This window comes from Cryptomeria japonica, chromosome 8 (assembly GCF_030272615.1).
Source record: "Cryptomeria japonica chromosome 8, Sugi_1.0, whole genome shotgun sequence".
In the NCBI taxonomy this organism is placed as follows: domain Eukaryota; kingdom Viridiplantae; phylum Streptophyta; class Pinopsida; order Cupressales; family Cupressaceae; genus Cryptomeria; species Cryptomeria japonica.
In genome coordinates this window covers 563422098-563433657 of record NC_081412.1, presented here as the reverse complement: position 1 = coordinate 563433657, position 11560 = coordinate 563422098, and the positions used below count along the sequence as shown (strand labels likewise).

Here is an 11560-nt window from a genome sequence, read left to right as displayed (position 1 = left end):
TGAAAACTTTAGATAATAAATTTAGATTAATAAATCTTCTATTTCTTTCTACCAATGGTAATTCTAAGAGCATATGGCTTGTCTCTTGTGCTCCAATATCTCTCTCTATGATTATCTCAGTTAAGAGATTTCTATAGGCTTTTGAAGCTAGATCATTTGTATTTTCAACTTTTGTGAGTTGTAATAGAATTTGTTGGTATCTTTTTTATCTTTTCTCTACTTTTGCTGCACACTTTGTAATATATTTTATGATGGCATGTTTTGAAACAATCTATGTTTTCCCTCCAAAGTTGGAATATATATTGACTATGTGTGTTCATTTTGTCATCATTTCTTGTAGGTTCAAATTTCTTCTCTCTAGTTTGTAAATCTTCATCCAATTTTGATCCTTCCAAATTTATTGGCAAGGGGGCATTATTCCTATAGGTTTGATAAGTAACATCTAGAGATATATGATGTTAATGAATATATTGATAATTTTTATTATCATGAAATCTATAGTGTTAATAGAGATATGTACCTGCAAGATATTTTTCCTCTTTTTTTTGCATAAACATGTTCCTTCCCTACACATTGTATGTCTTTCTACAGTGTTCACTATTTCCTCATAGTCATCATCCCTATTTGTTCCCATAATTTGGCTTGTATATTTAAAAACATGGATACGAAGGAAAATTATGGATTGACTGCAAAACAAATTTACTTTGATTATTTTCAAATTTTGAAAGCATCTACGAGAAAATGTATGTGTATGCAATTATATTGAAAACTATTAAAGTACCTGTATGTTTCTTTGGTGTGTATCTTCTCTCGGATTCCATGCATGAACAATGGTGTTGAAATATTGTTGTGTAATCTTTATTTCTTCATCATTTGGCTAATCAATGTTATCCATGTCTAATGATCCATTTAGCCATGTACATGTGTTGACCTTCTATGTTGCCATTCATATCTACACCAATAGTCTATGACATTCATTTTTTTTTCTAAAATGTCTTTCCTGAAAGTAGAATGTCATAAATGCATATAGTGTGCAACTATATGAGGGTATTCAATAACATTTTTTTTTTCTAAGCATGTGCTTCCCATGGAGTTTTCGATGGTGTTCTTGACATTAGTGCATGTAAGTCTAGCCAATACAAATTTTTTGTGCTTAGTGTAAAGAATATTGCTGGTGTTCTAATTTGGTGAAGCCTGTACGTTAGTTTAGTGTGACATTTGGTCCAATATGATCTTGTACCCCTTAAATAAGTTCCAAATCGCATCAATCTATCTACTAGATTCAAATTTGGCATACTTTCCATGTGATTTTAAAATCTCATTACTGTGATTGGTATTTCATAAAAACCTCTTATAACAAAAACTGAAATTGATGTTTGTGCATGATGTCTCGTGATCATGTTTGTCATGTAGTAACAGAACTGTGGATGTTTTCCAAATCAATTGTCTCTATATCATATCAAATGTTTGACGTATTCATGCAAAATAGATTAGTAATGTGTAAATATTCTAAGTGCAAAACAAAAAAACTATGTTCATGTATTTCTGAGTGTACAGTGAAATAGTTGTGTGTATGAATCTTGTTTGCACAAGCAAAGGATCATTGTATGAATTTTGATTATTTAAGAATATTTTCTTGCATGTGTTTTTCCAAGTTTATAAAAGAGATTGAATTGGGGTACTAAGGTGTTCTTGTTGTTTTATGGAATAGTGTTTTTTAACAATATTTATGTACTAAGTGTTTATGTTTTATTCATTTGAAATATTCTTTTTTAATTAAAGCGTGTATTTTGAGAGGACGTACATATCACTTGTAGCACAATTAGGTGCCTCCCACAAGTAGTATGGTGCTTGGCATGGACTATAAAAACAATCTTTCTTTCATTCTTCTTTATTTCTACCTAAGATATTAGATGCTTCTCCTCCTATTATTATCATTACTATAATTATACAATTATTCATAATTTTTCCAAAAATATAAATTAATTAAAATATTGGTGGAACTATCTTGTTGAAAGAAAGTAATCATTTCTTTAACAAGAATACACATTCCTAATTGTACATCATCTATATGTTTTGTCACATAAAATTCAATAGTGAAAATCGTGTCTTCTATTGGGTAAGCTTCTTACTAGAAAATTCTTACACAAGATATCATATAATTTTATTAAAAAAGTTAATCGTTTATTTCTCAACCCTTCACTTTGTATAAAAGATGGAATAATCACTTAACCTTGTACAAGGAAATCTACTATAGAGGAACAAATAGTTATTGTAAAAGATGGTGTACATACACTCCAATATTTTTCACAATCAATATATAACTTTACTATATGCTTACATAGGATTTAATCATTTATATATGATTGAAAAATGTGGATTACTAGTCTAAAATTGTTGAACACACCTTTGGACCAAGAGGGGTGGTGAAGCAATCTAGATCAATTCTTTTTAGATCTATAGAACAATTAATCTAATACTACAATTGCAAAACATAAAAGCATAAAGCACATTTATCACATGAACAATAGATTTACATGGAAAAATCTATAAGGAAAATAACATATTGAAAATCACACTCAAAATATAATAAAACTAATAAAAAGGTTTTAGGCTCATTGCCCACGAACATTATGCACCTAAAGGACTTGAAATGCTAAGGCATGCAAACTTAGGGAAAAATACAAAGAGACTTAGAAAAAACAAATTCATAGCTCTAGAGAACCCCATTCATTTTGAGTGCCATATCCACAACTAAATTGAAAGGCCATCCATAAATTTCTTGGAACCATGTTGTTGAAGAGTAGATTCAATTCCAACACTAGGTGTAGGGTGTTGGAGTGAAAGATTGAGTTTTTCAAGGTTCATCGATAAATTGATGTGCATATTATTCTTTAAGATAGGAGAGATAGGGAAACTCGAGCTAGTCTTCATTAGTATTGATTCTTCTGAAAACTTCATAAAATTGATAGCAGCATGTGACAACAAGCTTAGAATCGGTGCCAACATCTACAACATCGCATTATAGATTGGTGTGAAGTGGGGTAGTGGTGTGTACACAATGCAATCAGATCTTGGTGGAAGGAACAGTAGATTTCCTTGACAAAAGACTAACCTAAAATTAATTTGGGTTCTGACAGGAGGAAAAACTGATGGGCATTCCCACCATATATATATAGTATATGGGCTGATAAAAATTTCATCAATATTTTAATGGGTAATGTGAAAAAAGGAATTCATATGCAATATCTTATTAAAATTTTGAAATTCAAATATTTTAATTATAATTAAATAGGTGGTGTTATTCTCTTAATATTATATAGTTCTAATCAAAGATCATTCTATATTATTCAAAACAATAATATACATACATACATACTTGAAAGGAAGATGTTTGTATTTGAAAAAATTACAAACATTTTATTTTCTAGTAAAACAAGTACATAGTTTATGAGTATAATGACATAAAAATAAGGGGATAGCTTTATGTTTCCTATCAAGTCATTTCAAACAAACTTAACAAAAAAAAAATTACACAACTATAGAAATCACTTAAACCATAATGTTAAAATTAAACTACACATCCATAAATGCATAAAATTTAGTATTAAATGATGCATAATACAATATGTATACAACTATGTGAGTGTGTGTTCATCTAGTATCCATCATGATAATTATTTTAAGGTGGGTAGGAAACTTCTACCACAATGAAGTTCTTATCTTTGACATGTTCTTGCATCATTCCCACTTAGATTAGGTGATCAATAGGTTAGTCCACAAAACAATAGTTGAAGAATATTTCATCATAATTTCAATTTTAATGCCATGCATTTAAAAATAACATCTAATGTAAAATATTTATCCATAATAAATGTGAGATTTTGCCAAGATCAAGAGCTCAATGAAAAGTACAAAATAGAGAGAGAAAATATTGATAGGAATAAGTTGTATTTTATCAAGATGAAAATACTGATCAACTGGATCATCAAGCTACATATAATATAGATGGGCCTTCTTATAAAGGAAAGGTTAGGAGACAAGAGGGCACACAATGATGGCATGTGGCTTAGTGAGATGCAAGGGTAGGTAGGAGAAATAGTAAAATATTCCACATGAGGTGGATCACCCACTGAAGGTGGAATTATCACTCCACAATAAGTGGATATGATAAGTAGAAATAAGATCACACCATAAAAGGTGGAAATTCTCCTACACACACAATCCCAATGTAGAACATCTCCCTAGGTGTCTCATATACAAACTACTATGATATGCATGTACCTAAGTAAACTTAAGTAAAGTGTAATTATATCCAAGATGAATAAATAATTACACCAACACCCCCCCTTGAGTGCAACTTAGGGGAATGCACTTAAGTATACAATGCAATGAAGTAATGCAAGATGGGTTCTGGCTACTAGGCCATGTTAGGTACCCATGTACAAATGAAAATACACACAAACCAATGCAATCTCTCATAAAGTGGGGAAAGAGAGAAAAACCCAATGGGAAAAATCCCTCCACCAAAAGAGAGATGAAAACTATGTACAAAGAACTCTCAAAGAAGTATGAGAAGGACAAAACCCCATGTGAGGAAAATGTTCCCCCCCCCCCCCCATATGAGAGAAGAAGAGAGACCAAGTAGCCCCCCCTCAATGTAGAATCTGCACCAATGGTAGAAGCTCAAAGTTGAATGAATAAAATGCTCCACAAAAGTCAAACAACATTCCTCCCCTTGGGAAGAAACAAAATCAAAGGTGTATCCATGAAGTCTCCCCAATAATGAAGGGAAGATATAGCAAAAAAACTCAAGATGAATGGAGTCTCTAAAAACTACTCAAGTGTCCCCATGTTGATGCTGAAAGGTACCCACTCCAAAGGTGGTTAACTGCTCCACACTGTTGACAAAAGCACTCCAAGATCTAGTGGAGATGAATGTAGAATAATATCCAAGGACTCACATGTCTCCTATAACAATAAAGAGACCTCCTCCAACTTTTGTACAAAAGTATCCATGATCATGTCAACCTTGATTTAATGATCATGTAGATAATGCACAAGAGGGTTAGAGTGTTCCCTTGCAACAATCGGAGAAGGATCATCTTCATCAAAGAGAAGATAAATGTCATCAATGATGTCTCCCAAATATACAATGTAGGACTCCACAAACAAACTTGCAATGTCTGTCAAGTAGTCATCCCAATGAACTTAAGGTAGAAGACAAGAAATATCCTACTGCACTGAATCACTAGAAGGAAAAACTATTGTACTAGCTAAATCATCAAGTGAAATAGGTGATGTGATATCAATAGGAGGAGATGAAATGAAAGGCTCATGAATGGGGCCACCTGTGAGAATCCCCAAGTTCAAGTACCCAAAGTTCTCAAAATCTGAATCATCAACATAGGAAGAATCATCCTCATCAATAGGACCAAAAGGTGAAAAGGAGTACAACTGAGATGCATGATCAACTATCCCACTCGCAATGATAGGTCTAGTATCAAATTCTCTAATGATAAGTGAATTAGGTGTGAAATCCACAGTTTTTAGTGTCGTGCCATGTGTGATTTGATAGATGGAAAGAAGATTGTTCGTCAAATGGGGTACACATAACACATCATTGAAGGAGTTATCCCCAATGAAAATAGATCCCTAATCACATCCATGTATGCATGATTTACCATCAAAATCTGCAGCATGTGGTAAGGCTCAAATGAAGAGAACATAGACTACAAAGATGCCATATGATGAGAAGCCCCTAAATCTAGAAGTCATATCCTTGAATCATGACTTGTAGTAGCACAAAGATATTTTCCCTTTCCTTTATCTATCCCAAAGGAATGATCCTTTCCTTTATCTTTTTCCTTGGAAGAAGAATCCAAAGTAGACATTCTAGAAGGTAAATTGATTTTGTTCTTCTCAAGAAGATGTTTCAATTCATCAATATCCTTCTTGTAACAATGTTGTTCACCATGTCCTGACTTCTTGAAATATGCACAAAAAATATTGTCCTTAGATTTCCTCTTAGGTGAGGATGTAGAATCACCTTATTGTGGAGAGGAGGATTGTGCTCCATCTTGTTGTTATTTAGACTTAGGTTGCTTTTGATTCTTTCCTTTTCATTGATTTTTTTGATTCCCTTTATTAGCCACCAATGCTTGTGACTTTGAAGATTTGAGAATCCCCATCTTGGTCAACTTAGATTTCTCAAGTATCAATATCTTTGTGCATGCATCAAAGGAGGGAGAAGTGTATGAGGAACTTTGAGCTAATCTCTAGCTATGAAAGCTAGATACAAAGGCTGCATACTCTGATGAAATCTCATCCAACAAGTTATAAACCAATTGAGAATCCTTCTTGTCAATGCCACAGTCCTTTAGATTTTCTCTTAGCTCATTTGATTTTGTGACATAATCTTGGATTGTACCAAAATCCTTGGGATCCAAAGTGGCGAGCTCATTATCAAGCTTGTAGCCCTTAATCTCATCAACTTGTCCATACAATTTATCATAAATATCCCAAGTGCCATAGAGTTTTTAGTGAGCCATTCAACTTAAGCATTAGGATCAACCTTAGGATTAGATGGCACTATTATTGTTCCATTTACATAATGAATGAGACATTTTTCTATTAGTTTACTCCAAGCCTTAGTCTTCCATGAAGCATAATTATGAGGAGTTAAAAGTGGAAATTTAGGAGAACCCATAGCACCAAAATGAGAAAACACAAGATAGAGGGAGGTACAATCACACAAGACACCCCCTTAAATTACTCAATCAAGAACTCCCCCACCAAAAAGAAAATTATGATTTGGCACTTTATACTTAGTGCATATACAATTGGCCACTTGCAAAATAAGGCAAGGTGGACTTCTAATTTTAACTTTACAACTACCTCAAATAGGCTTTAAGAGACCTCAAAAAATACTGCAAGTGGTCTAAACTAAGATCCAAGCAAAATACAATTGCCAAATAGGCCAAAAATGATCAAATATTGAAAGTATAGTTTATACTAAAATAAACTGCAAACTAATGGGATATTATGAAAGTAGATGAAAAATTATACACTTTAAAAAAAAACGACACCTAAAAAGAAGGTTGTATAACCCCAAATGAAGCCTCTGAAGTTGCAAAATTGGGGATTAGACAGGTACAGTCATGAAAATTTTTAATTTTTGAAAACTCCATCCATAAAAATTAGAAACTTGCTCCACCATTGTGAAGAGCACGAAATTATAGCCCATTTCAAAAAAAATGCAACAAAAAAGGAGCCAAAATGAGCAAGTTATAGCCATTTGAAGTTGAACTGCAAATGGAAGGGGTTAGAATTTTTTTCCAAAATGCTGATGTAGTGCTGACATCAAAATTTCAATGTGTTAAATTTGATAGCCGTCTTCCCATCAAAATGGTCTCCGTAGCCCTTGTCCAGGTTGTACAGATGATGACGTTAACAATACGAAAGATGATGCATGACTTGCTGACTAGACTGTACGGAATCCGACCTGGCAGTCCATGTGTTTTGCTGATAGTATTATGTATGCTAACTAGACTGTACAATAGATTACGTGGCAGTCCATTTGGTAGGTGACATGGATTTGGCATGGTAGGTATCTGGGCGATGATAGGTTTTCTTCTTGGCAAAAATGTGGTCGGTAATGTGGCAGTGACTGGGACCCACATGGCTGAATTGTTTGCGTAGAGGGGTCACAGAGGTGTAGGTGGAGACCAATGCAGAACGATGGTGGCAGGGCAGAGGCGGCCCAACGGGGAGTTGTGTTGCACCGGAGATCGAGTGCCTGCAGTCGTCGGGTTTGGAGCCGACAGAAAATGGAAGCCGCCAGAGGGAGCAGTTGCCAGCAGTTGCAAGGTTGGGAGCCGGGAGCAGCGGTAGGAGATCAAAGTGCCAGTGTGGGCCGGAACACAGGCAACGCCGATGTGAGGTGTGAAAGCAGTGGTCGGAAGATGGAGAGTTGAGCGTCGCCGAAGGCCGGAGTACGTGCGCTGGTGGGAACTAATACTGTCCTTGCGCAAATACAATTGTATGGCACGATGTTGGGTCATGCAACGGGGGGGGGGGTGTCTGCGGATCCTTGAAAAAAAAAATTCTTTAAATTGAATAATAAAAAAATGAATAAACAAATTTGTAGAAATAAAAAATAACTTCTAAAATTTTTTCCTTCGCCAAATATGGCCGAGTTTATACTGAAAATTTATGCAAACGGTCTCTCGGACTCAACCATGATGTCCAAATTGTTGTAGGAAGCCCCCAAAAAATGCAGATCTCCTCAAATCCAAAAATTGAAGCGTCCAAAATATCTCCAAAAGACTAATCAATGAAGCTCTCTAGGCTCTGATACCACATGTGAGATTTTTCCAAGATCAAGAGCTCAATGAAAAGTACAAAATATTGAATAAACTGTATTCTATCAAGATGAAAATACTGATCAACTGGATCAAGTTACATACAATTTAGATGAGCCTTCTTATAAAGGAAAGGCTAGGAGACAAGAGAGCACACAATGATGACATGTGGTTCAATGGGATGCAAAGGTAGGTAGGATAAATAGTAAAATATTTCACCTGAGGTGGATCACCCACCGAAGGTGGAATTATCACTCCACAATGAGTGGATATGATAATTAAAAACAAGATCACACCATAAAAGGTGGAAATTCTCCTACGTACACACTCCCAATGTAGCACATCTCTCTAGGTGTCTCATATGCAAACTACTATGATATTCATGTACCTAAGTAAACTTAAGTAATGTGTAATTATATCCAAGATGAATAAATAATTACACAAACAATAAAAAAATCATAAGACAATTATCCATAGTCTCAACCACTTTATTGTATTAATAATGTACTGAGAAAAAAGAACAAGATGTGACATCCTTCCCCACTAGGAAGATACATCATCCAAAACTTATTATAAAAATACTAAAACAATAAATATTGTAGACCAATGCAAATGTCAAAGTATCACACTAAGAAAAACAAAGTACCATAATTTAAGTGAAATTCAAAAATCACAGATTACTGTTTTGAATAATAAACAAATATGCTTTGACAATGCAGATAATGTGAAGCCACAGATTATCAGAAGTCTGATCGTTGATAACCCATTGGATTGCATAGGATAACCCGTTGAAGTCCGTTCTTGATTTACCCGCTTCCTCTGTAACATGTGGAGATCTCTTCTCCATGAATACTCAATGTATCCATCTATCGGAATGATATTGGAAAATATCAACTTTGAGCGGTCTATATTATTAGAATTAAGTGTGAAATATTTTTTTAACAATGTTTGGGATAATATTCTGTTTCATTATCAAAATGTACTCTCTACTTTTGAATATCTTTCTTGTCTCTTTTATAACTCGACAAACACTTCAAAAACTTTAAGCTTTACATTCCTTGTTCAAAACATATTATTACTAATTATGTATAAGATAAAGACGGTGTTTGATTCCTCATCCTCCATACCTTTCATTATTAAACATATGTCAATATAATTAACTAAATTTAACATGCATAGTCAAGGCTTTAGAAATTCACGCAAGTTTAGGATATTGAAAATCAGAGATCACTGTTTTGAATACAAATAAATAGATTTTGATGATGCAGAAAATGGCAAGCCTGAGATAACAGAAGTCTAATTGTTGATGACCATTCGAATTTTAAAAGGCTGGGGCTCTCATAGGAAAGGCGGCTTTGAAGTCGGGTAGTGGCTTCTTTGCTTCTACCATAGCAGGTCTATTCAATGTATCCATCTATCCGAAAGATACTGGAAAAAATCAGCTTTGAGCGGTCTATATTATTAAAATTAATTGTGAAATATATTTTTTTATCAATGTTTGGAATAATATTCTGTCTCTTTATCAGAATATACTGTACTGAGTCAGAATTCCTATCCATGATCTATTGTCGGAATGTAGAAAGTCAAGATTAATACTATATGTTCCAAAACGTTGATAACTCTCCGCATCTTGAATGAAAATATTTACACAGTAAAATCTAAAATCTTTCAAAGAAAAGCTTGAATGTGACCAGGGTTGCCGTAACATACATCGCTTCTCAAGCTGGGTTTAGGCTTCCTTGGTAACAGTTCATTTTCATTCAATCCAGGCTGTATAAACCAATAAGTTTCAGATCTTGCGCTTCTTGTAGATGTTCTGGTCGCATCTTCATATAAAACCTAGACAAATTAAAATAAGACAAATTGGGAAAAGAAAAAATAAAAAAGGACAAGAGGGCTTTCGTGTGATATACGGCTCTTAAAGTCGCGTCTTTGCTTCTTTGCTTCCTTCTTACCTCCGTAGGAGGTGGAGCTCTCTATATAAGTGACAAACCCCTCCTTGTATCTTCATTCAGTCTTTTCTGTATGCGATATAGATACTAGTTATAATGGCAAAAGTATCAGATCTTGTGATTCTTCTTGTGGCTGGAATGGCCATATCTCTTTATATTCAAGGTAAGCTGTCATAGTAACATAATGCGTGTTGTATGTAGTTGAATAGTACAAACATTTCCAAGGCTAACAATAATAGTATCTGTATATAATTTGTCGCAGAGGCGAGAGCAGTTAAGTTTGATATAAAGAACCAGTGCGGGTACACGGTGTGGGCGGCAGGATTACCGGGAGGAGGGCAGCAGCTGACCCAGGGTCAGACATGGACGGTTAATTTGGCGGCGGGGAGACAGTCGGCAAGATTCTGGGGTCGAACCGGCTGCTCTTTCGATGCGAGCGGAAAAGGAACCTGTCAAACCGGTGACTGCGGCAGCCAACTGAGCTGCACAGTGGCCGAGTACACTCAGAGCGACCAGGACTATTACGACGTGTCGCTAGTGGACGGCTTCAACATTCCTCTTTCCATCAACCCTACCAATGCACAGTGCACTGCCCCTGCATGCAAAGCCGACGTGAACGCTGTGTGCCCTTCTGAATTGAAGGTGACTGGCGGATGCAAAAGTGCCTGCGTTGCCTTTCAAACAGACCAGTATTGCTGCACTGGCAGTTATACCAACAGCTGCCCTGCGACAAACTACTCAATGATATTCAAGCAGCAGTGCCCTCAGGCCTACAGTTATGCCAAGGACGATACGGCCACATTCGCTTGCCCCTCTGGTACAGACTACAGTATTGTATCCTGTCCCTAGATATATATAGGATTATGTTTGTGTGTGGATTAGTATATTAATAATGTTGTCATCTTCGTATTGACACTGTGATGTAGCCGCGTAGGCCGTTGGTAGTTGCAACTCTCACCACTTATTATCAATAAAACATTGCTGTCATCTCAACAGTAATGAGAGAAGCGTAATTCACACGCAATACACTGCTCTGAGAGAATATTGATAATAAATATATACGTCGATATTTTATTTTCTTTATATTTAAAAATTAGATGTCATATATTTTTTTAAAGTCTTATTTCATAGCTAAGATAGTAGATGCTTCTCCTCCTATTATCATTATGATAGGTTAGGCCTATTACTAAAATTATATGATTATTTATAATTTTTAAATATATAAATTAATAAAAATATTGGTAG

At 35.0% G+C, this 11560-nt stretch overlaps 1 protein-coding gene across 1 annotated transcript; it reads left to right on the top strand.

The window, feature by feature from the left end:
- Nucleotides 1–10390: 10390 nt before the first annotated feature.
- LOC131054323 (pathogenesis-related thaumatin-like protein 3.8) lies at nucleotides 10391–11347 on the top strand. The gene is made up of 2 exons (XM_057988802.2): nucleotides 10391–10478; nucleotides 10578–11347. The coding sequence occupies exons 1-2, from the start codon at nucleotides 10412–10414 to the stop codon at nucleotides 11162–11164; spliced, it is 654 nt and encodes a 217-aa protein (XP_057844785.2). The 5' UTR covers nucleotides 10391–10411; the 3' UTR covers nucleotides 11165–11347.
- The last annotated feature ends 213 nt before the right edge of the window (nucleotides 11348–11560 follow it).

Bases quoted from the DNA above. Each gene is read 5' to 3' on its own strand.
- LOC131054323 (XM_057988802.2), top strand. From the start codon at position 10,412: ATGGCAAAAGTATCAGATCTTGTGATTCTTCTTGTGGCTGGAATGGCC. The intron at 10,479-10,577 runs GTAAGCTGTCAT...AATTTGTCGCAG, and splicing joins CATATCTCTTTATATTCAAG to AGGCGAGAGCAGTTAAGTTT.